At 53.8% G+C, this 25,816-nt stretch overlaps 1 protein-coding gene across 7 annotated transcripts in view; it reads left to right on the top strand.

Moving 5' to 3' along the window:
- The first annotated feature begins 3,019 nt into the window (after positions 1-3,019).
- The window catches only part of USP9X (ubiquitin specific peptidase 9 X-linked), a 60,602-nt gene continuing 37,805 nt past the window's right edge, over positions 3,020-25,816 (top strand). For 2 of the 7 annotated variants that reach the window (XM_076058353.1, XM_076058347.1), the window contains exons 1-17: positions 3,020-3,866; positions 10,477-10,911; positions 12,145-12,338; positions 15,004-15,083; positions 15,453-15,565; positions 17,164-17,382; positions 18,408-18,523; positions 19,302-19,553; positions 20,146-20,290; positions 20,965-21,117; positions 21,572-21,676; positions 21,835-22,041; positions 22,576-22,709; positions 23,310-23,443; positions 24,417-24,504; positions 25,125-25,375; positions 25,513-25,604. In XM_076058353.1, coding sequence (XP_075914468.1) covers positions 10,744-10,911; positions 12,145-12,338; positions 15,004-15,083; positions 15,453-15,565; positions 17,164-17,382; positions 18,408-18,523; positions 19,302-19,553; positions 20,146-20,290; positions 20,965-21,117; positions 21,572-21,676; positions 21,835-22,041; positions 22,576-22,709; positions 23,310-23,443; positions 24,417-24,504; positions 25,125-25,375; positions 25,513-25,604 — 2,451 coding nt within the window. In that variant the 5' untranslated portion in view covers positions 3,020-3,866; positions 10,477-10,743. Of the gene's footprint in view, positions 3,867-4,604; positions 4,627-6,378; positions 6,451-7,947; positions 8,058-10,476; positions 10,912-12,144; positions 12,339-15,003; positions 15,084-15,452; positions 15,566-17,163; positions 17,383-18,407; positions 18,524-19,301; positions 19,554-20,145; positions 20,291-20,964; positions 21,118-21,571; positions 21,677-21,834; positions 22,042-22,575; positions 22,710-23,309; positions 23,444-24,416; positions 24,505-25,124; positions 25,376-25,512; positions 25,605-25,816 lie in introns of those variants that run through there. The other 5 variants (XM_076058348.1, XM_076058351.1, XM_076058349.1 and 2 more) reach the window with 5 other exon arrangements.

The following is a 25,816-nucleotide window of genomic DNA, read 5'->3' as shown; positions in this document are numbered from 1 at the left end:
GGGCGGACAGTCCCTGTCAGTGATCGGGAAGCACCATTCACCGATGACCGCACTCAGGATGTGGAACCGGGGAAGCGCAGTCGGAGCGCCTTCCACCGCGACGACGTTTGGTCGCGTGTGGAAGAAAGAAGGCCGACGCTCATCCCACGATGTTACTTCTCAAAACCAAAATGGAGGTTTACTCGGCAGTCTCACGTCGCGGCCCACCGCGTTGTTCCAGGTCACCACGTGGCGTTCCCACGCGGTGAGGTTGTCCGCCATTGAGACGCTCGACATTGCGAGAAAGCCGAGAGTCTTGAGGGTTAACAATCCTTGAGACTTGACGTTGTACGCATCTTTAAATTACCGAATAATAGCACAGGCCCGGGGAAAGAAACACACAGGTCCCAAACTACAGACGGGAGAAAGATGGACAAAGCACGCAGCCTTCTGTGCCTCGTGCAAAATAAAAACGTAGTTCCTGAAGAACTGCATTGTGGCCGTCCTTGTGACCAGCATCCGAACAAAGCAAACTCTTGTTTTGATTATTTATAAAATCCGAAAAAAACATATAATTGTAAACTCACCCCTAATTTACGGAGGGAAAAAATAAATAAGATAAAAGTGTCACAATGAGGTTTAGACGTCCACAATTGTTATTCCCGTAGTGTACAGTACAGTACAGGAATGTGTACAGCATTGTACACTACATGACAGCAAAAGAGGGGTGCTTAGAGGTCACACAAGGGCAGGGGGGACAGGAAGGAGTAGAAGGGCGAGGGGAGGAGGGAAGAGGAAGAGAATGGGCGATGGATAAGAGGTGGTGAGGCTATAAGAGAGGGCCGGAAGGATGTTAAGGAAAAGGGGGACTGATTCATGTACAGGGGCAGTGTTGAGGCTATGGGCAGTGTTGAGTCTATGGGCAGTGTTGAGTCTATGGGCAGTGCTGAGTCTATGGGTAGTGTTGAGTCTATGGGCAGTGTTGAGTCTATGGGTTGTGTTGAGTCTATGGGTAGTGTTGAGTCTATGGGCAGTGTTGAGTCTATGGGCAGTGTTGAGTCTATGGGCAGTGCTGAGTCTATGGGTAGTGTTGAGTCTATGGGCAGTGTTGAGTCTATGGGCAGTGTTGAGTCTATGGGTTGTGTTGAGTCTATGGGTAGTGTTGAGTCTATGGGTTGTGTTGAGTCTATGGGCAGTGTTGAGTCTATGGGCAGTGTTGAGTCTATGGTGCAGTGTTGAGTGGTTGTGTTGAGTCTATGGGCAGTGTTGAGTCTATAGGTAGTGTTGAGTCTATGGGCAGTGTTGAGTCTATGGGTAGTGTTGAGTCTATCAGTAGTGTTGAGCCTATGGGCAGTGCTGAGTCTATGGGTAGTGTTGAGTCTATGGGCAGTGTTGAGTCTATAGGCAGTGTTGAGTCTATGGGTTGTGTTGAGTCTATGGGCAGTGTTGAGTCTATAGGTAGTGTTGAGTCTATGGGCAGTGTTGAGTCTATGGGCAGTGTTGAGTCTATAGGCAGTGTTGAGTCTATGGTGCAGTGTTGAGTCTATGGGTTGTGTTGAGTCTATGGGCAGTGTTGGGTCTATGGGCAGTGTTGAGTCTATGGTGCAGTGTTGAGTCTATGGGTTGTGTTGAGTCTATGGGCAGTGTTGAGTCTATGGGCAATGTTGAGTCTATGGTGCAGTGTTGAGTCTATGGGTTGTGTTGAGTCTATGGGCAGTGCGAGTCAGCAGAGAGAGTTAATTTGGCTCTTGCTCTTGCTCCTCCTCCGTTGAAGGATCGTAGACTGGAGTGCTCTTCGCTCCATAGTCCCCCTATGTATCTCTTTGCATATCTATATATATGCAAAAACATACCGATATGCAAAGAGGGTGCCACGGTGTCGAGATTACCTCGCCTGGTATGCAGGAGGCTCGTGGGCTGTATATTTCGAGTTTGCGTGTTCTCCTCGTGGTCACGTGGCTGTTTCTCTCTCTATATGATCAGCTACTTCGTTATCATTGTGATAGATCTATACAGCTCAGTGGGACCTTACACCTGGAGAAATAGAAACACATTTATATTGTTTTGATTTAAAGCTTTCGTGACTGCAGGGATTCATATTCTTGGTTCTTTCGGTAAAGTCACGTGACTTTACCGAAAGAACCAAGAATATACATTTTGTATTGTTTTGATTCTAGTTTAGTTTCATGACAGTTTGCCTGACCGCATGCCAGTGACGTCACAATGCTAGCGACGTCATCACGGTGATGTAATCGGGCTGCTTGGGCGTGACGTCATCGACGATCTATAAATGACCGCAAGGGGCTGGGAGGGAGGGGCAGGAGTGGAGAGGGGGGGGTACGGGCGGCGGAGCCCCCCCCCCCGTTGAAGATGGCGCACAGCTATTGGCTGTCTCGGCCGCACGTGACTGCTGCCACGAGGGGGCACTATTGGCCGAGAGCTCAACCCCAACGGGGGATGGGAGCCCACCGGATATCGAATCCCGCCTCTCCACCCCTCATCGTACGTGCCAATTGGACAAATCTCCGTCACGTGACTGACAATTCTGGGGGGGGGGGGGGTGGTCCCCCTCCCTCTCTCCAACAGTTGCCGGTGTTGGAGAGGGGGTGAAGAAGCCACGTGACCTCGCTGCCGCCATCTTACGGAGGGGCTGGAGTGGGCTGGGTGATCCGCCATAGCTGCTCCCCCCTACTCAACATGGCCGTCGTCGGCTTCACCTGCCTATGGAGAGGGGGGGAAGTGTCACGTGACCTCTCTGCCACCATCTTGATAAGGGGGTTGGGTGGAGTGCGATGGGTGACCCGTCATAGCTGGCAGCACCCCAACGCCCCCCCCCCCCCCCTCTTAGCTACTCAACATGGCCGCTTTCGGCTTCACCCGCCTATGGAGAGAGGGGGTCCGCGCGCGCCTCGGTTGGTGAATTAGTCACGTGACCTCGCCGCCATCTTGCTAAGGGGTGGGTGACCCGCCAAAGCCGACATCCGTCCCCTCACCTACCCAACATGGCCGCCTTCGATTTCACCCGCCTATGACGCGATGTTCGCCTCCACACTCCCCCCCCACAACCGCTGCCATTATCTCTCTCCGCTCCGGCGAGGGGGGCTAACGTCGCGATCTTTCCGGCAGCCTCGCCACCTCCTCGCCACCACCTCGCCTCTCCTACCCTCCCCCTGAATCGGCTCACGGGCTCAGCTAGGCGCCCCCCCCCCCCATCTTTGACAGCCCGCCCTCCGGCAACAGCAAGCTGGGCAGTTGTAGCAGCAGCAGCGGTAGCAGCTACAGCATCTCCCCGCCTCATCTTCACCACCACCACCCATCCTGTCTGTCGCTCGCCTCGTCACCCCGCCGCCGAGAGGAAACGCGAGGGTTTAGAGAGGCCCGAGTCTCGGCAGCAAGCAGCAGCAAGACGAGGTGAAGAAGAGAAGACGCGTCAGGAGAAGGAGGAGGAGGAAGGGGGTGGGTGGTGTATTGTCAGCCGTGGGTTGGCATCCGTGTGAACCCTTGGGCCCAGCCCGCGACCATCTTACCTTGAGGTACAGTAGACTAGATCAGGCGAGGCCAACCAATACAACAACAATCACAACCACCACAATCACTCACCACCACCACGGCAGCAGCAGTAGTAGAATCGGTTGCAGCTAAACAATCGGATTGTCGCCTCCCTCCACCCACCACCACCATCTTAACCAGCAGCAGCAGCTAAGTTACACAATAATCCGTAGTCCCATTTCTCTTAAGAGGCAACAGCTTGAGGTGGGTAAAAGAAGGAGAAATAAGATTTGAGAAACCTCCGTAGCGAGCACCACCACCCTCACGCCTTCTACCCCGGGCCTCGCTCAACCCTCGGCCGAAAACTCGAGCCGGGGACATCCGCTCGCCGGCCTCGGGTGAGTGGGGCGGGTTGGGTGAGTTTGGGTGAGTTGGTGAGGGTGAGTGGCTGGGTTTGGCGAGTGGCTGGGTTTGGCGAGTGGATGAGGATGAGCTGGTGGGTTGGTGAGCTGGTGGGTTGGTGAGCCGGTGGGTTGGTGAGCCGGTGGGTTGGTGAGCTGGTGGGTTGGTCGGATAATAGGTGGGTTAGTGAGTGGGTGAGGGAGAGTGCGTGGATTAATGGCTGGGTTGGTGAGTACATTGGTGGATAGTGAGTAAGTGGGTGTGTGAGATGGGTGACTAGTTGAGTGTTAATGAGTGGGGGATTGAGTTGGTGGGTGTGTTAATGGGTGAGCGAATCTGTGAGAGGGTGGGCGAGTAGACGAGTGAGTGAATAGGTGAGTGGGTTGGTGAGTGAGTGATAGTTGGGTCTATGCGTGGGTTAGTGAGCCCGTGGAGTGGCTAAATGGATTGGGGGTAAGTTAGTCGTCGAGTGGCTTCATGGTTGGGTGGGTACATGAGTGAGTGAGTGGTTGAGTGAGTGAGTTGGTCGCGAAGTTTTCTCGTCTGTGGCTGGAACGGGGGACCACCCTCCAATTAAAGGGCGTGGGTGGATCCCTCATTAGGTGGGGAGGGGGTGTCTGATCTATGGGATCATACCGGGATAGAGGGCGGGTGGGGTTGGCCGCCTTGTTTACACGGGAGGAGGGGGAAACGCCAGGTGACTTGACTGGCGGGTGAGTTTGTGAGCAAGTTCGACTGCCTTCTGTCTGGCGAGTGGTGAGTGGGATCTCCCTCACCTCCTCCACCCCTATTACGAGGTTATGAGCCCCCCCCACTCCCCTCCAGTTTATTTAAAGGGGTATTAAAGAGGGGGTGTTGGGGGGCTCGCTTTGTTGACACGAACGGGAGGGCGATCATCGCCGGCAGTCAGTAGTAGCAGCAGCTGACTCGAGGGAAAATGGCTGCTGACCCGCCCGCCTTTATTTAATAATTTATTTACAACCGGGGCCCTCTCTCAAGGGGGGCGGAGGGGGGGTCCACGTAAAACAAGGAAATAGTGGAGGGGGGGGCCCTTGCCGATCTCTCGATAGAAGGAGGGGGGTCCAAGCTTAAGAGGACAATGGGCAAGGGACCCTCGCCCCCAAGAGACGAGCCGAACGCGCATGAAAGAAACTAGGCCCCATCACCTCCCGGTGGAGCCTACGGGCTTGCCTGGTCGCCCCTGCCCGCCCCGGGGCGCTGGTGGTGGGGTGGGGGGGTGGAGGGAGGTGGCGGTGGCTGCGGCCTTCGGTGTCTTGTTAAATTCCCTCGCCCGCCATCGCAGCAAGGTCCGAACCTGCGGAATAACGAAGGGGTGGTTTTGAAGAGGTGTGGTGAGTGGTGAGGGAGGAGGGTGATGGGGAGGGAGTGAGGTTGGTGTTGCCGTGAGAGTGGATGGTGAGGTTGTGGTGAGTGTGGTGACGATTCAGGGGGTTATGGTGAGTGCGGTGATGGTGAGTGCGGTGATGGTGGCGTGTGTGAGGTAAATAAGAGGGGAGGATGGGTGTTGGTGAGGGGATAATGTGGTGAGGGTGATGGTGAAAGTGATGGTGGTAAAAGTGATGGTTATGGTGAGTGGTGACAGCAGTGGTGGTGAGGGTTAAACTGTTCGCGAGTGTGGTGATGGTGGCGCTTGTGAGGTAAAAAGAGCGGAGGAGGGATGGTGGCGAGGGAGACGTGTGATGAGAGTGGTGATGGTGGTGAAGGTGAGAGTCGTGGTGAGTGTAATGACAGCGGTGGTGAGGGTAAAAAGTAATGGTGTGTGTGATGTTGGTACATGTGAAAATGGTGAGGGTAGTGGTGGTGTTGGTTAATAACAGTGGTGAGGATGCTCTGGAGGATGAGGATGTTGGTGCTGCGGTCGTGGTGAGTGACGATTATCTGAACCGGTCCTGGGCCTCCCCTAGTTCGACTCAGCCTCAAATAAGTACCTGGTGCGGTGTGTAGTGAACATCACCACTGACGAGACAAAGGCAGTGGGGCATGGTGCTGGCCACCCACCCCTTCGTGTGTTCTGTCAGTCTTCATAGGTGCTGCTCTCTAACAGCACTATCCCTATAAGTCTGGTGAGGCGACACGGGGAATCTTTGTGTAGGCGAGTGGTTCTGCGCCTCCCCGAGGTCAACTCGACCTCAAATGAATACCTGGTGTGGTGTGTAAACATTGCCACTGGGGAGACAAAGGCGGTCGGGCGTGGTGCTGGCCACTCGCCCCCTTGTGTACCATACCAGCCTTTATCGGTGCTCGCTAACAGCACTTGCCTCAAAAGTCTGGGAGAAAGGTGGGGGATGCGCCTGCTTTGGCTGCCGTTCTTCAAATATTGGAAGAAGGGGCAGTTTCCCCTTGTGGCTGGCTGAGGTGCCATCTGTTGATGAAATACGAAGAGCACACCAGTCTGAGAACAGTTAAAGTGCCGGGCAGAGGTGCTGAGGGAGGGTGGCATTTGTCTGCTGACTGCCCGATATGACATCACAACTTTCTTGACCACAGGATGGGTTTCACAAGATTGGAACGATGCCCTGTAACAACTACTTGGTCATCTCCCTCCTCAGTGTGATGCCGGTAAAGGTCCTCGCAAGGATTTAACAACATCACACCCCCTTACCAGCAGCACTCTGAGGAGAGAGGCTTGTGGAGCGCAGTTTGGTTTCAAACCAGGGTGGTCATGCACAGATGCCATATTCTCTTTCCGTTTGCTTTATTGACCTGGTCAAGGCCTATGATACCATCAATAGGCATGCACTCTGGGGTTTTTCTTCGTGCTTTCGCGGTACCTGACTCTGCGCACAATCATTAAGGACCTTAATGATGGTAGGAAGGTTCTGGTAAAGCTGCGCGGCTAGGAGTCGGAGCCATTCCCTGTTCCCCTTGGGATGCGACAAGGTCTGTCCTCTGGCTTCTACATTATTTAACATATTTTTTTACCACAGTTCGAGAAGCTTTTCATGGCTGTACCAAAGGAATTATTTCCATTGGTACCGATACAATGGGAGGCTGATCGTTTCCCAGGTGCAGTCAAGGGATGGCTCCCTATTGGCCAACCATGCTGTTGACACTGATGATTCTGGTGATTGCTACTCACTCTGAGAAGAAGTTGGAGGCTTCATTGCTGAACCTGGAGCGTGCCAGCCCCACCAAAACTAAGCATCTGCCTGGGTATTTTTCATCATGAAATACTCCACCCATTCAACTCGCCATGAGAGGTGGGGCAGTTGTAGATAGAGTGTAAAAAGTTTCCATACCTGGGCAATGTCCCTTATGACCAGCTCCTGTTCGGCAGGGGATTTCTCAACTACCTGGGCCTGTCGTTCCACACGAAGCTGTCCGGCTCTTCTTGGCCACGGTCATGACCCTCCCTTGGAAACTTGTAGCCCCTCTGCACAGCGGTGTTTCGCAAACTTGTTTGGCCTACGGACCACTCGGCGAATTAAAAAAAAAGTTATTCGGACCACACAGCTCCCCCACCAACCACCCACCCCTGCCGACACAATGCATTCACTTATCTCTCTCTAAATACCAGCAATACAAAACGATACATATTACCGGAACATATATATTTTAATACAACTATAAGGTTTTTTTGGGTGGGGGGACATTTAAATAAACACATTTTTTTTATTTTACCAGTTAAGGCCCACTGAGCTATATAGCTCTTTTCAGAAGCGACTTGGCTATCACAAATGATAGCTCAACGAAGTGACATCATCATCGTCCGCCCAATAACTCTAAATGCATGATGTTGATTCTAAATGTGGAGGGAAAAACTGGGGGACCCGGAGAAAAATCCACGCGACCACGGTGAGAGCGAGAGACGTGTAAACTCCAAATATATACAGCAGCAGGCGTCTTTATAGTCGGGATCGAACCCGTGACGTCCTGTATGCCGGGCGAGGTATTTAACATCTCCGAGCTACCATGGCACCTCATCTTAGGGTGGGGATCTTATGGTTAGGGTAGTTTAACCCTTTCCCATTCCGATGATGTACGCTTACGTCATCAGCTTTTCTTCCGATTCCGTCCGCTCTAAAATAAAGTAACTTTATATCGGTACGCCTTCAGGTCGGAAGACATACCGAGGCTCCCCACAAGGCCACGCGGGAGGGCGTGTGGCACAGTTTGGCGCCGGCTATCATAGAGTGGTGGCGGTCGTGTCGCTGCGGTTCTCTGCGGTGAGTAACAAAGTCTTTAAAAACGATGGCACTGATACTCTGCCTCTCTAAATAACATGAACGCTGAACCGCTCGCGCGTTCCGCGATTTGGTGGATCATGGGATACCCACCCACCCTGCAACTTGCAGACGTCTCGGAACGGCAAAGGTTTAACCAGGGCAGTTTACCTAACTTAATTTTTTTAATGGAATAGCAGTAAAATATGAATTAACGTCCGAAACAAAAGGCAGAATGCGAAAGAAGTTCTGCATACACTACACTATACACTACACTTGTATACACGATACACTACCCTATACTATACACAACCCTACATTACCCTATACTATACACGACATCACTATACACTACACAGTACACTAACTTATACACTACACCTCCAATTAGCACAGTTGGCTACATACGGTGCAAAAAAGTTGTACGTACTCTGGCGTGCCAGGGTTTGTGACAGGGCCTATCTGCAAGACCAGCTCTCTAGAGGCAATGGAGGAAAAGAGAATTGTGAGTGCTAAGGGTGGGGAGGGGGGGGAAGTGGCGAGGGGGCTATGGATCAATCGGAGAGAGCTGGACCCTAAATGAACAGCAAGCAGCTCCACCATAATTGGTTGTCAGCTGAGTGGGGGTATCTTTTATGTTATATCTAGTATAGATTTTATATAGCAGCGCGTTAGTCCAAGGCTGTGTGAGTCTATCTATGTCTCTGTCTCTATGCATCTCAATGGGTGAGTGGCGCCACAGTGGCGAGTTATTAACGACCTCGCATGGTATACAGGAGGTGTCGTGGGTTTGATCCCGACCCTAACGCCTGTTGTATATTTGGAGTCTGCGTCTCTCTCACTCTCCCTGTGGTCGCGTGGATTTTTCTCTGGATTGTACAGTTTTTTCCTTTCTCATTTAGAATTAACATCATGGGTTCTAGAGTAGTTGGCTGGTGCTCTATATTTTCACGTGATAAGCCACTCTGTTGAGCTATCATTTGTGATAGCTCGCTTCTGAAAAAAGACCTACGCAGCTCCGTGGGCCTTGCCGAGCAAAATAATGATAGTTTTAAATAGTGTTAGTCTCTAGGTATCTCTGTCTCTGGGTTACTATACCTTTATAGGTCCATAGTTTGGTTTGCATGGCAAGTCTTCTCTGTGGTTGTGTGTTTGTGTATGCGGGGTAGTGCAACGGTCAGCGCCCTGCGTACGAACCCTGCAACTCGAGTTTGATTACCGCTCATGGCCAACACCAGTGCCGATTATTTCAATCGGTCCTGGGCCTCCCCTCGGTCGACTCGGCCTCAAATGAGTACCTGGTATGATGCGTAAATATCGCCACTGGGGAGACAAAGGCGGCCGGGTGTGGTGCTGACCACCCACCCTCTTGTTGTGCCGTGCCGGCCTTCATAGACGCTGCTCGCTAACAGAACTTGCCCCACAGTCTGTTAAGGCTACACGGGGGATCTTTAACTTTGTCTTCTGGGTTGTTGTGTTTGAGCAGTTGTGTGTGCGTGTGTAGGTGTTGGTGCACTTTTTGTTATGCGTGATTGTGATTTGAGTGGTGTATAGTTGTGGTTGTTTTGGGAGCTTGTGGTTGTGGTTGGAGTGGTTGTTGTGGTTGGAGAGGTTGTTGTGGTTGGAGAGGTTGTGGCTGAGTGTTACGCAAGTCATATTGTTATCTAACTTTATTTATAACGATGCATTACACTTATTCATTAACATAATTGCATTCTACTATATTAATATTGATGACCTTTCTAACATGGCTAGCGTTATTTATTACGGTATAATAAACTATTATAACGTCAACAACATTGCATTCTACTTTGTATGTTCTCTCCCTTCTCTGCAAGAGTGAATGAGTGAGTGTGGAGTGGTAGTGTAGCGGTTAGCGCGCTGTACTACAAACCCAGTGATCCGAGTTTGATTCCCGCTCACGGTCGACACCAGTGACGATTATCTGAACCGGCAGTCTGTAATATCGCCACTAGGGAGACAAAGGCGGCCGGGTGTGGTGCTGGCTACCCACCCCCCCCCCCCTCGTCCACAGTGTCAGCCTTCATAGGTGCTACTTGCTAACAGCACTTGCCCGAACAGTCTGTTAAGTCTACATGGGGATCTTTGTGAGTGAGTGGGGAGCGATAGTATAGCGGGTCAGCGCGCTGCGCTACGAACCCTGTGACCGGAGTTCGATTTCCGCTCACGGCCAACACCAGTGACGAATATCTGAACCGATCCTGGGCTTCAAATGAGTACCCAGTGCGGTGTGTCGTTAACATGCCACTGGAGAGACAAATGCGGCCGGGAGTGGTTGCTGGCCACACCCACCCCTCGTGTGCCACAATGCCGGCCTTCACAGGTGCTCCTCGCTTATAGCACTTGCCCTCTACCCCTCTGTCCTCTCTCTCCCCTCTGTCCTACCTCCACACCACCTCAGGAAGTGCAATGTTCTCTGCGGGCCTGTGGGAGAGAGAGGCCGCTTCCATCACGTTCGTGCTCAGCCCTGCTCCAGCCGTCTCGACGACCACATCAATCGCATCAGCGTCCTCCTCCTCGTGCTCATCCTCCTCCTCGTCGTCTCTCTATCTCGTCTCGTCGTCCACGTCCTCGCAAGAGCGGCAGCGAGCGCCGGTGGGAGGCGCTCCGGCGGCTCCCCGCCCCGTCGCCTGACAAGATAGCGAGGCTGTGCCCCGCTCTTGCCGCCATGACAGCCACGACCCGTGGGTCGCCCGTCGGTGGCGGTGGTGGCGGCGCGGGGGGTAGCGACGCGGCCGGATCCTCGCCGCAGCCCGGAGGGGCGCAGCCCGTCCAGGGTGGCAACGCCGCCGACTCGTCGCCTCCCAGCCAGCCGCCGTCACCCATGCACACCACGGCACGTCGGCATGCACGCACGAACGCGCGCTCTCCACCGTAGATGTGCACGCATGCACACGCCCATGCGGGCGGGCGGCCTAGCAAGCACTAACGTACACACACGCAGTGGCAGTGGGAGCACACACGTACACACGCACACGGGGCAGTGGGAGCACACACGTACACATACAACATAGTGGGAGCAAACATACGCACGGGCGTGCGGCATAGCGAGCACACACGTACACGCACGTACACACACGCAGCATAGTGGGAGCACACGCAGCACAGCGAGCACACACACGTATATCCGCAGTACAGCACGGGGTGAAGACACACGCAGCACGGGATGAATACACACACACTGCACTGGGTGAACACACACACAGCACGGTGTGTAAACATACGGGACAGCATTGTGTACACACACACAGCACCGGCGCTGGCCGGTGACTCGTGCCAGCAGTGCCGAGATTGGACTCTGGAGGAGGAGGCTCATGAAGGATGATACCGGGCTGTGCCAGGCTAGGTGCACCTTGAGGCTTCCGGGTGGTTCAAGGCAGTCACTCCAGAAAAAAGCGGAGGGTGGAGGAGCGGCGCTCACAACCACGGGCGGAGCGCTGGGCTGATAAAACGCAGCGAGTTGGCACAGTAGGGGGCACAGGTGGTGCATCTGCCAGTCATATCAGTCAGTCAATCCATGGCACCTAGGTCTGTCCTGTGACCTGCCAGTAGCCTTCATAGACACTGCTACTCGCTACTAACAGCACTTGCCCTGACAATCGGTTGAGGCTACACAGGGGATCTTTTGTGTGTCTGTAACATTCATAGGTGTTACTCGCTAACAGCACTTTCCCCGGCCAGTCTGTTAAAGGACTACACGAGGGAAACCTTTGTCACTCCTCTGTGTATGTGTGTGTGTGTCTGTGTGTGTTTCGTGTGGGGAGCGGTGATGTAGCGGTTAGCGTGCCGTGCTACGAACCCAGCGACCCGGGTTCGATTCCCACTCATGGCCAACACCACCGTTGACGATTTTCTGAACCGGTTCTGGCCCTCCCCTAGGTCGAATCAGCCTCAAATGAGTACCTGGTGCGGTGTGTAAACATCGCCATCGGGGAGACAAAGGTGGTCGGGCATGGCGCTGGCCACCCACCCCCTCGTGTACCGTTCTGGCCTTCATAGGTGCTCGCTAACAGCACTTTCCCCTACAGTCTGTTAACGCTATACGGGGGATCTTTGCCTTTGTGTGCAGAACCCACTGCCCACCTCCCCCACCGATGCGCCCCCCACCCCTGCGACCCCGGCCACGGCCGCCACCTCCGCCGCCTCATCCTCCGATCTGGGCCAGGGGGAGGGGAGCCACCCCCCCCCAACCTCGTCGTCAAACGACGAGGAGCCCCCCTTTCCCCACGCGGAGCTCGCCAAGCTGGACGACATGATCAACAGGTGACCCCTCGCCCCACTCGCCCCACTCGCCTCCACCAACAAACACACGCACACACCTCATCGCGCCCTCGTCACCGCTCCCCTCGTGCCTCATCATAGCTCGCCGCTCACGTCGTGAAGTGTAGACTCGCGTGGGGAGCCGTGGACTCGCGTGGAGAACTATAGACTCACGTAGAGTACTATAGACTCACGTAGACTCACACAGAGAACTATAGACTCGCGTAGAGAATTATAGTCTCACGTAGACTCAGAGAACTATGGACTCACGTAGACTCGCATAGAGTACTATAGACTCACAGAGAACTATAGACTCACCTAGACTCGCAGAGAGACTCTATAGACTCACGTAGACTCACAGAACTATAGACTCACGTAGACTCACAGAGAACTATAGACTCACGTAGACTCACATAGAACTATAGACTCACGTAGACTCACATATAGTACTATAGACTCACGTAGACTCACATACAGTACTATAGACTCACGTAGACTCACATAGAGTACTATAGACTCACGTAGACTCACAGAGAACTATAGACTCACATAGACTCACATAGAGTACTATAGACTCACGTAGACTCACAGAGTACTATAAACTCATGTAGACTCACATAGAGTACTATAGACTCACGTAGACTCACATAGAGTACTATAGACTCACGTAGACTCACGGAGAACTATAGAGTCACGTAGACTCACATAGAGTACTATAGACTCACATAGAGTACTATAGACTCACGTAGACTCACATAGAGTACTATAGCCTCACATAGATTACTATAGACTCACGTAGACTCACATAGAGTACTATAGACTCACGTAGACTCACATAGAGTACTATAGACTCACATAGAGTACTATAGACTCACGTAGACTCACATAGAGTACTATAGACTCACATAGAGTACTATAGACTCACGTAGACTCACATAGAGTACTATAGACTCACGTAGACTCACAGAGTACTATAGACTCACGTAGACTCACATAGAGTACTATAGACTCACGTAGACTCACATAGAGTACTATAGACTCACGTAGACTCACAGAGAGAATGATAGACTCACGTAGACTCACATAGACTCACAGAGAACTATAGACTCACATAGAGGACTATAGACTCACATAGAGTACTATAGACTCACATAGAGGACTATAGACTCACATAGAGTACTATAGACTCACGTAGAGTACTATAGACTCACGTAGACTCACATAGAGTACTATAGACTCACGTAGAGTACTATAGACTCACGTAGACTCACAGAGCACTATAGACTCACGTAGACTCACAGAGTACTATAGACTCACGTAGACTCACATAGAGTACTATAGACTCACATAGAGTACTATAGACTCACGTAGACTCACATAGAGTACTATAGACTCGCGTAGACTCGCATAGAGTACTATAGACTCACGTAGGCTCACAGAGACCCATAGACTCGCGTAGAGACCTATAGATTTGTGTAGACCTATAGACTTATGTCGAGTACTATAGATTCACGTACAGTACTGTAGACTCGCATAGAGACCCATAGACTGACATAAATACCCATAGGACTCACAGCCTCACAGATACCCATAGACTCACAGAGACCCATAGACTCGCGTAGAGACCCATAGACTCGCTTAGAGACCCATAGACTCTCGTAGAGACCCATAGACTCGCGTAGAGACCCATAGACTTAGAGACCCATAGACTTAGAGACCCATAGACTCACAGAGACCCATAGACTCAGAGACCCATAGACTCACAGAGACCCATAGATTCACAGAGACCCATAGACTCACAGAGACCCATAGACTCACAGAGACCCATAGACTCACAGAGACCCATAGACTCACAGAGACCCATAGACTCACAGAGACCCATAGACTCACAGAGACCCATAGACTCACAGAGACCCATAGACTCAGAGACCCATCGACTCAGAGACCCATAGACTCACAGAGACCCATAGATTCACAGAGACCCATAGACTCACAGAGACCCATAGACTCACAGAGACCCATAGACTCACAGAGACCCATAGACTCACAGAGACCCATAGACTCACAGAGACCCATAGACTCACAGAGACCCATAGACTCACAGAGACCCATAGACTCACAGAGACCCATAGACTAGCTTAGAGACCCATAGACTCGCGTAGAGACCCATAGACTCGCGTAGAGACCCATAGACTCGCGTAGAGACCCATAGACTCACAGAGAACCCATAGACTCGCGTAGAGACCCATAGACTCACAGAGACCCATAGACTCACAGAGACCCATAGACTCACAGAGACCCATAGACTCGCGTAGAGACCCATAGACTCACGTAGAGACCCATAGACTAGCGTAGAGACCCATAGACTCGCATGGAGACCCATAGACTCGCGTAGAGACCCATAGACTCGCTTAGAGACCCATAGACTCGCGTAGAGACCCATAGACTCGCGTAGAGACCCATAGACTCGCGTAGAGACCCATAGATTCGCATAGAGACCCATAGACTCGCATAGAGACCCATAGACTCGCATGGAGACCCATAGACTCGCATGCAGACTCAGAGACTTACATGGACACCTATAGACTCCGAAATGGTTCCGCTGAACCCCACATGCGTGGTGTTCCCCGTCCCCCCCCCCCCATGTGATGGTTTGACCCTATCGCAGGCCACGCTGGGTCGTACCAGTGCTGCCCAAGGGGGAACTGGAGGTACTTCTGGAGGCCGCCATTGACCTCTGCAAAAAAGGTGGGTGGAAGGGGGAGGGTGCGTCATGTGAGTGAGTAGGTGGGTGAGTGAGTAGGTGGGTGAGTGAGCGCCTTGGTCATTGAGTGGGTGGGTAAGCGGCTGAGCGAGCGACTGGATGAGTGAATGGTTAGGTGAGTGGGTGAGATCGATAGTAGGTGGGTGAGATAGTGGGTGGGCAGGTGAGCTTGTGGCCGGATGAGTGGTTGGATGAGTGGGTTGTTGAGTGAGTGGATGAGTTAGTGGACGGGGGATTGAGTGGACGGGTGAGTGAGTGGTTGGACGGGTGAGTGGGTTAGTGAGCTAGTGAATGGCTGGGTGAGTGGGTTAGTGAGTGAGTGGCTGAGTGAGTGAGAGGTGATTGTGCTGCAGGGTTGGACCTGAAGAGCGAGGCGTGCCAGCGGTTTTTCCGTGATGGTCTCACCATCTCCTTCACCAAGATCCTCACCGACGAGGCGGTCAGCGGCTGGAAATATGAGATACACGTATGTACACACGCACAGAGACGCACATACACACAAAAAAGACAAAGATCCCCCGTATAGCCTTAACAGACTGTAGGGGCAAGTGCTGTTAGCGAGCACCTATGAAGGCCGGCACAGCACACGAAGGGGGTGGGTGGCCAACACCATGCCGGCCGCCTTTGTCTCCTTAGTGGCGATGTCTGCACATCACACCAGGTACTCATTTGAGGCTGAGTCGATCTAGGGGAGACCCAGGACCGGTTCAAATAATCGTCATAGTGTTGGCCATGAGTGTGTATTGAACCCGGGTCGCCAGGTCTGTAGCCCTAACCACTACACGACCGCTCCCCTCAGATACACACATGGACAGATGCACACACACCAATACCCGCTATTCACCACTAAGTGACGGTGATATCACCACGGCACGTGCCAAGTCAGGTGCACTCTGAGGCCACGTGAAGTGTCGAAGGCTCGCTGACAGGAGGTCATGGGACAGACCCACGTGCCATGGGTTGGCTCATTGAGATGCACAATCTGTACCCCCTATTGTGCTCCTCTGCCCTCCGTTGTTCCTGGAGGGCGAATGCCTCCAATTGCCCAGTAGCATATTTCACGAACCTCCTCCATAGAGGCCGATCTTGACACCACTGATACCAGTCTTCGACAAGTTGACTCAGCTCCACATTCTCCCATATTGCATCAGTCCATCTCTTCTCCAGCCAGAGTCGTGCCTGTTTAGCCCCCTCGATGTGGTCAAACAGAAGCTGCTTGGGCATGCAGACACACGCACAGATGCACAGAGAAACACACGCATATAAATATGCACACACGTACGGAGATATACACACGCATGAAGATACACGCACACAGATGCATGGACATATCTACGGAGATACGTGCATGCACGTACACACGCACGGTCACCGTCAGCACACAGACTTTTTCAAGGCCATGGTGGTTGATGGTAAAAGGAGTCTGCATCGGTTTGCTGTTCAGTCAGCTGATCGGCCAACTGATCACCGCCAATGGCGGAGCCAGGATTTTCAGGTAGGGGGGGCAACCCCTCAAGCAGTGAAAAATGATAGAGGAGTTGTTAGTAAGGACTTGTCCCTTGCTTTTTATTCGACGATCGAGGGTCGAATTCGAACTGCATGTGATCGGCATCACACTCGCTGAAGGTGAATGCCTTCAGGGAAGTCGTGTACTGTATACGCAACTGCACACTATTCTGTGAGTCACTTATAACCGCTTTGCCGTTACTTATTGCCAATTATGGACTCAGACTATTGTCCTATCATCTCATAGAGTCTCTGGCATGTAATAATATGCTACACAGTGGCAGTGTTGGTCGCAAAATGCCAATTTATTACTAATAAACCCCAATGATCCAATCGAAATTAGGGATTTCGATCGGATCATTGGGTGGGCACGTGCCACCCCACCCCCCCAATGGCTCCGCCAGTGATCACCGCTCTTCAGGCATAAGTGGCGCCGTCTGGGGCCTCTGCTTTTCCTCGTCCGCAACTTATCCCGTGTCGCCCTCCTCTCTCCCCCCTACGCACGCACCCACGCACCCACACACGCACACACACGTGCACATGCATACGCACGTGCAGCGCTGCATCATCTCAAACACGCACCGGCTGGTGGAGCTGTGCGTGTGCAAGCTGGCGCAGGACTGGTTCCCGCTGCTCGAGCTGTTGGCCACGGCGCTCAACCCGCACTGCAAGTTCCACATCTACAACGGCACGCGTGCCAGCGAGACCGTACCGGCGGGCGCCACGCCCACGGACGAGGAGCTGCACGCGCGCCCACCTGACCCACGCTCGCCCAAGGTCGCCATCGCCATCACCCACTACATTGTCATTGTAATCGTCATTGTCATTGTGATCGTCATTGTGATCATCATTGTAATTGACTTAAAGCTTTCGTGACTGCAGCAATTCATACTCGTAGATAGGAAAATAATAAATGTCATTATTTTTCTATCTCCGTGACTTTACCGAAAGACCCAAGGAGTATCGTTGTAATTGTATCGTCATTGTCTTCATCATTGTCATCATTGTCATCATTGTTATCATTGTCATCTTAATCATCATCGTCGTCACCATCGTCATTGTAACGATCGTTGTAATCATCATTAATCACTAACAATCAACATATCCACCATTAATATCATTAATAATGTCATCCATCAATAATCTATCGTCAATAATATATCATCCATAATCAATAATTTATAATCCATCAACAATAATCTTTATCATGATCGTCATAAATTTTGATTTAAAGCTTTCATGACTGCAGGGATTCATATTCTTGGTTCTTTCGGTAAAGTCACGAAGAAGGGAAACAATAAAATAATTAAAAAACAATAAAAAATTGTGAGAACTTTTAAATTGTGAGAACTTTATTGTTGTATACTTTTATTATTTTATTGTTTCCTTTCTACGTGACTTTACTGAAAGAACCAATAATACGATCGTCATAATTTAATATTGATTATGATGACACATCGTGCGCCAAAGTGCCGACCTTCATAGGTGCAGCTGCTTTCTAACAGTCCTTGCCCCATCCGCCTGCTACAGGCTACCTGGGGGACCTTTGTCTCTGTGTGTGTGGACGGTGCAGGGCTTCCCCTGGGTTGGCTCGGCCTCAAATGGCGTTCCTTGTTCGGCGTGTAGTAAACATCGCCCCTGGGGGAGACAGGTGGCCGGGCTTGCATGGTGCTGGCCACCCACCCCCTCGTGTGCCAGAGTGCTGGCATTTATAGGCGCTGCTATTCGCTAACAGCGCTTGCCCCGACAGTCTGTTAAGGCTACCTGGGGGACCTTTGCCTGTGTGTGTGTGTGTGCTGCAGGGCTGGCTGGTGGACCTGATCAACAAGTTCGGGGCGCTGGGCGGATTCCAGATCCTGCAGGACCGCCTACTCAAGGGCTCGGCCATCAACGTGCCCATCATCGCCGCACTCATCAAGTGAGGAGGCAACCTTGTTGGCACGGCAACAGCCTCATTATAGTGCAGCAACCGATTCGTTACAGTAAGACAACCACCTCATTAGCACCCGTTATCACGACAAGGCATTGTCGAGTCTGCATTAACCACATATCACGGTTGTGGTAAAGTATGCAAACAAACATATACCTACTTATGAGTGTGGATTTCTGTGGGTATCTGTGGATCTCTGTGGGTCTCAATGAGTCTCATTCTTCCGGGATTAGTAAGCCACTGGGAGCTGTGCTCTTTTAAATCCTCGTCTATATTGACAACTCGGTTCTTTAGAACTGCTTTTTATGTTTAGTTTGTTGTCCTTCCCCCCGCACCTCCGATTAGCGCGGTTTGCTACGTGCGGTGCGAAATAAGTTCAACTTACTGTACGTAGATTTATACAGAGACCCATAGACTAACACTTCCCATAGACTGAACACTGCACCTCCGATTAGCACGGTTGGCTGCATGCGGTGCGAAACAAGTTCAACATACTGTACATTTCGATTTAAAGCTTTCGTGACTGCAATGATTCATCTTCTTTGGTTCTTTCGGTAAAGTCACGTAGAATGAGAATAAAATAATAAATTGATAAAATAAAATAACAATAATATTCTCACGACGTTTCGGCCACAACACAAGCGGCCTTCATCAGGTGAAGGGACGAGACTGTCTGGTAGGAATACTGTACATACGTACGAATTCCCTTCCTCCGCGGCTCACCAACCCCCCCCTCCCCCTCTGTTCCCCTGACCACCACCCCCAGGCCCTTTGGGCTGTGCTACGAGCTGCTCACCCCGCACACGGTGCGCTCGCACTTCCTGCCGCTGGTGGAGATGGTGCCCAAGTTCCTGGAGGGGCTCACCGACGAGGAGCTGAAGCGCGAGGCGAAGAACGAGGCGAAGAACGACGCCCTCTCCATGATCGTCAAGTCGCTGAAGAACCTGGCATCGCGCGTGCCCGGGCAGGAGGAGGTGGTGCGCAACCTGGAGATGCTGCGCCTCAAGATGATCCTACGGTGCGGGGTGGGAGGGTGGAGGAGATGAGGTGGATTAGGAGGTAGTGGTGGGTGGAGGAGGTGGGTGGAGGAGGTGGTTGGAGGAGGTGGTGGAGAAGGAGGAGGTGGTGGAGATGGAGGAGGTGGTAGAGGTGGAGGAGGAGGTGGAGGAGGAGGTGGAGGAGGAGGTGGTGGAGGAGGTGGTGGAGGAGGTGGTGGAGGAGGTGGTGGAGGAGGTGGAGGAGGAGGTGGAGGAGGTGGAGGAGGAGGTGGAGGAGGAGGTGGAGGAGGAGAAGGAGGTGGTGGAGGAGGTGGTGGTGGTGGAGGAGGTGGTGGAGGAGGTGGTGGAGGAGGTGGTGGAGGAGGTGGTGGAGGAGGAGGTGGTGGAGGAGGAGGTGGTGGAGGAGGAGGTGGTGGAGGTGGTAGTGGTGGAGGTAGTAGTGGTGGAGGTAGAGGAGGGAGGTAGAGGAGGAGGTGGTGGGTCGCATCCTGGAGTTGCTGTGCCTCGATGATCCTACGGTCTGGGGTTGAGAGGTGGTGGTGGAGGTGTTAGACGAGGTGGACGAAGAGGTGACGCCCGTTTCTCCCCCCCCTCGCCGTCCCGACCCCGCAGGCTGCTGCAGATCTCCTCGTTCAACGGCAAAATGAACGCGCTCAACGAGGTGAACAAGGTGATCGCCAGCGTCTCCTACTACACGCACCGGCACGGCGGGGGCGGCGCAGATGACGACGAGTGGCTCACCGCAGAGCGCATGGCGGTGAGCGCCACGCCTCTTCCTGTCTCTCTCGCCCCCCCCCATGAGTGTGCCTCTCCTCTTGTCACGCCGTGTGTCTCTGTGTCTCCCCCTCGTATCTCTCCGTGTCTGCCACCCCATGTATCCCCGCGTGTCTCCCCGTATGTGACCCCCCCCCCCCACTCCCCCACGCGTCTCCCCCCACGTGTCTCGCCACGTGTCCCCACTGTTCCCCCTGGGCCCTCCCCGCGTGTCCCACCGCGTGTCCCTGTGTCTTCTCCGTGTGTCTGTCCATGTCTCGCCACGTGTCCCCACTGTTTCCCCCTGGGTCTCCCCGCGTATCCCAGTGCCATTACGAACCTGACAGAGGTCCGATTTCGATTCCCGCTCACCTGGTGCGGGATGTGAGCATCAGCGCTGGGGAGACAAAGACAGCCGTCCGGGCATGCGTGGTGCAGGCCACACCATCCACTGGGGTGCCCTGCCGGCCTTCATATGTGCCTCTAGCAGCACTAGCAGCACTTGCCCCGATGGGCTGTTGAAGGCTACGTAGGTGATCTTTGCCGTGTGCGTGTCTGTGCATGTGTGTGTCTCTGCGTGTGTGTTTTTGCGTACGTGTGTATGCTGGTGCGTGTGTGTGCCTGCTGGTGCGTGTGCATTCGTGCGTGCTGCTGGTGCGTGGTGGTGCGAGCGAGCAGGAGTGGATCCAGCAGAACGGCGTGCTGTCCATCGTGCTGCGGGACAGCCTGCACCAGCCGCAGTACGTGGAGAAGCTGGAGAAGATCCTGCGCTTCGTCATCAAGGAGAAGGCGCTCACCCTGCAGGACCTCGACAATATCTGGGCCGCACAGGCACGGAGACCCGCGGGGGACACGGGGATGTGGGGATGCGCAGCTGACACCGGGACGCGCGGGGGGACACGCGGGGACACTTGGCGGGATGAGTGGGGGGACGCTTGGCGGGACACGCGGAGACGCGTGGGGAGACGACACGCAGGGAAATACGGTGTAGGGGGGGGGTGCGGGGAGATACGGGGACATACGAGGGTATGCAGGGAGACACGGGTAGACACGGAAAGGCAGCGCTATCCCCATGAATCTGTTGTGGTTACAGGACGTCTCTGTCCCCGTGTCACCATGTCTCTGTCTCCATGTCCCTGTGTGTCTGTCCCCTTGTGTCTGTCCCCTTGTGTCTGTCCCCTTGTGTCTGTCCCCTTGTGTCTGTCCCCTTGTGTCTGTCCCCTTGTGTCTGTCCCCTTGTGTCTGTCCCCTTGTGTCTCCCCCTTGTGTCTCCCCGCGTGTTCAGGCCGGCAAGCACGAGGCGATTGTGAAGAATGTCCACGACCTCCTCGCCAAACTCGCCTGGGACTTCTCCCCCGAGCAGCTCGACCACCTCTTTGACTGCTTTAAGGTGGGTGGCTTCGTAGGGGGGGGTGAGAGGGTGGGTGGGTGGGTGGTAGAGGGGGGTGAGTGGGTGGGAGCGGGTGAGCGACCGAGCACGCTCGCTTGTGCGCTCCCATCATCCCACCTCACCACTCCCCCCGCTCACCCTCCGCTCGCCCTCACCAGGCGAGCTGGACCAACGCTAGCAAGAAGCAGCGCGAGAAGCTGCTGGAGCTGATCCGGCGGCTGGCGGAGGACGACAAGGACGGGGTGATGGCCCACAAGGTGCTGAGCCTGCTGTGGAACCTGGCACACAGCGACGACGTCCCCGTCGACATCATGGACCAGGCGCTGAGCGCGCACATCAAGATCCTGGACTACAGCTGCTCGCAGGCACGCACCACTTAACGCACCGCACACGGGCACACGCGCAAGTGGTGGTGGTGACCTGTGTGGTAGTGGTGACCCGTGTGTGGTGGTGGTGACCTTGTGGTGGTGGTGGTGACCTTGTGCTAGTGATGGTGGTGGTGTTGACGGTGTGCTAGTGGTGGTGACTGTGGTGGTGGTGACCTTGTGCTAGTGACGGTAGTGGTGTTGACGGTGTGCTAGTGATGGTGGTGGTGGTGATCGTGTGGTGGTGGTGACCGTGTGGTGGTGGTGACCGTGTGGTGGTGGTGACCGTGTGGTGGTGGTGACCTTGCGCTAGTGATGGTAGTGGTGTTGACGGTGTGCTAGTGATGGTAGTGGTGACCGTGTGGTGGTGGTGACCTTGTGCTAGTGATGGTAGTGGTGTTGACGGTGTGCTAGTGATGGTGGTGGTGACCGTGTGGTGGTGGTGACCTTGTGCTAGTGATGGTAGTGGTGTTGACGGTGTGCTAGTGGTGGTGGTGGTGACCGTGTGGTGGTGGTGTTGTTGTTGTGACGCAGGACCGTGACTCCCAGAAGATGCAGTGGATCGACCGCTTCATCGAGGAGCTGCGTAACGACAAGTGGGTCATCCCCGCACTCAAGCAGATCAAGGAGATCTGCAGCCTGTTCGGAGAAGCCCCACAGAACGTCAGGTGACCCGCCTGCCCGCCCGCCCACCACCACTCACCACCGCTCACCACCACTCCCCTTCCACCATCCTGCCATGGCTACGTACTATACTATCCACTACACTCTTAGACACCGCACTATACACTCCACTGTAATACACTACACATTACACTACACTACCATACACTACGCTGTGTACTGTGTGAAAGAAGTTAAACGTAAATCTTTGACTTAAAGCTTTCGTGACTGCAATAATTCATATTCTTGGGTCTTTCGGTAAAGTCACTCAGATAGGTTCAAAGAAAATAACAAAAAAACTACGACGTTTCCATCGCAACACAAGCGGTCGTCTTCAGGAGGAAAAAAGGAGGGTGAAAGCTGCTTAGGCAAACAGCCTGCAAACAGCCTGCCTCAGCAGCTTTCCTGATGACGATTGCTTGTGTTGCGATCGAAACGTCGTAGTTTTTGGTTATGCTTTGTTATTTGCTTTGAACCTATCTACGTGACTTTACCGAAAGACCCAAGAATAAGTTAAACGTACGTAAATACATACGTGCTTAATCGTTTGGCGAACCGGCAGCCAACTCCGCGCGCATCTCTCTCTCTCGCGCGCGTGCCACCAGCCAAATGCAGCGTAACCCCCACGTGTTCTACCGGCACGACCTCATCAACCAACTGCAGCAGAACCACATGCTGGTGACGCTGGTGGCGGAGAACCTCGCCGCCTACATGGATGTCATGAAGCAGTATGCCAAGGGTAAGGACACGCTCACTCGCGCACACAGTCGGTCACACGCTCGCTCAATCACCCGCGCACTTGCTCACGCGCGTGCTCACACGCACACTCGGTCACGCTCGCTTGCGCTCGCACGCACTCGTGTGCTAACACGCTTATTCACACTCGCGCTGACACTCAGGCTCGCTCAATCTCACTCACATTTACTCACGCTCACACTCGCTATCACACTTGCTCTCACGCTTACTCACACTCGCTCTCATTAACTCACTCATGCTCGCTCGGTCTCACTCACTCATTCTCCCACTCGCTCGCTAGCTTTTCCTACCTCGCTCTCCCTCTCTTCCTCTCACCGCCACGGTGCACTCTCTTACCACCATGTCTTGTGCGCGTATGTCCGTGTGGGGAGCGGTAGTGTAGCGGTTAGTGCGCTGTGCTACGAACCTGGAGACCCAGGTTTGATTCCCGCTCGCGGCAAACACCATTGACGATTATCTTAACCGGTCATGGGCATCCCCTAGGTCGACTCGGCCTCAAATGAGTACCTGGTGTGGTGTGTAAACATCACCACTAGGGAGACAAAGGTGGCCGGACGTGTGTGGTGCTGGCCACCCACCCCCTTGTGTGCTGTGCCGGCCTTCATTGCTGCTACTCGCTAACAGCACTTCCCCCAAACAGTCTGTCAAGGCAATACGGGGGTCTTTCTGTGTGTGTGTGTACGTGCGTGTGCTCATGTGTGTGCTTGTGTTTGCATACGCATGTGTGTGCGCGTGTACGTGCGTGTACTCGTGTGTGTGTGTGTGTGTGCTTGCGTGTGCATACGTACGTGCGTGTACTCATGTGTGTGCTTGCGTGTGCATACGCATGTGTGTGCGTGTACGTGCGTGTACTCGTTTGTGTGTGTCTGTGCGTGTACTCGTGTCTGTGTGCTTGCGTGTGCATACGTATGTGTGTGTGTGCTTGCGTGTACTCATGTGTGTGCTTGCGTGTGCAGAGCATCCGGAGTACGACCCGCTGAGTGTGCGTCCCGGCAGCCGATACAGCCACGTGCAGGAGGTGCAGGAGCGGCTCGCCTTCCTCAGGTGCTCACCCCGCCTCCTAACCCCCCTCCTCCCCTCCCCCTTCAACCCTGCCCAAGCCTTCTTGGACCTTTGCTGGCCTTCGTGTGCAACACCGAGCCGCCTCAAGCCTTGAGGGCCCTTTCACACCGGCCTTTTTTTCCCTTCTCAACCCCTCTCTGAGCTCCTTTGTGGGCCTTCACGGGCCCTTTGTCTGCCATCTTGGGCCTTCATTGGCCTCAGGCCCTTGTCGGGTGCTGTGTGGGCCTTTGCTGGGCCTTCGTTGGTCCTTTGTTAGGCCTTTGTGGCCTTTTGCTCGCCTTCTCTGGACCATCGCTGCACTTCTTTGGCTTTCCTTTTCCTTGGCTGGCCTCGGGCCCTTCTCTCTCAGGCCCTTAGCTCTTTACGGGCCTTTGCGGACCTTCTTGCGCGTGACTAAGCCACTTGAAACCTTCAATCGCCCGCCGTGTGTCTCCAGAACCCTCGTGCTGTTGCCGTCAGCTTTACCTGACGTCCACTTGTCGTCTCTCTTCCACCTCGCTCTCCCTCTCTCCTGGTTTCTCCCCCCCCCCCCACTCTCCCTGCACCTTGTTGCTTCCCCTACCGTTACCCCCCCCCCCACACCGTCGCCCTCCACCCCTCAGGTTCCTGCTGAAGGACGGGCAGCTGTGGCTTTGCTCTCCGCAAGCGAAGCAGATCTGGCGCTGCCTGGCCGAGAGCGCTGTCTACCTGTGCGACCGGGAGGCCTGCTTTAGGTGGTTCTCCAAGCTGATGGGCGACGAGCCCGACCTGGACCCCGACATCAACAAGGAGTTCTTCGAGAGCAACGTCCTGCAGCTGGACCCCTCGCTGCTCACCGAGAACGGCATGAAGTGCTTCGAGAGGTTCTTCAAGGGTGAGGGGCCCGCTCACCGACGCACCCGCTCATGCGCTCATCCACGCACCCGCTCACCGACTCGCCCACTCACCGACTTGCTTGTGGTGTTCGTTTTGAGAATTGTGGTTGTAATGTGGTTGTGGCGGTTGTTGCAGCGGTGAACTCTCGGGAGGGGAAACTGGTTGCTAAGCGACGCGCGTACATGATGGATGACCTGGAGCTCATCGGCCTTGACTACCTGTGGAGGGTGCGTGTTGCCACGGCAACAACACATGGCAACAACACATGGCAACAACACATGGCAACAATACACGGCAACATCCGACAACGCAGGACAATGCACGGCAACAACACGGCAACACACGACAACAATACAAAGCAGCAACATGACAGCAGCATTGCAACACCTGGCAACACGCAGCAACGCATGGTAACGTGACAAAGCATGGCATCCCACAG

The sequence above is a fragment of the Petromyzon marinus genome (assembly GCF_048934315.1).
Source record: "Petromyzon marinus isolate PM22_M1 ecotype Great Lakes invasive population chromosome 70 unlocalized genomic scaffold, UKy_Petmar_22M1.pri1.0 chr70_unloc.3, whole genome shotgun sequence".
NCBI classification, from domain to species: Eukaryota; Metazoa; Chordata; class Hyperoartia; order Petromyzontiformes; family Petromyzontidae; genus Petromyzon; species Petromyzon marinus.
This window is presented reverse-complemented; position numbering and strand designations above follow the sequence as displayed.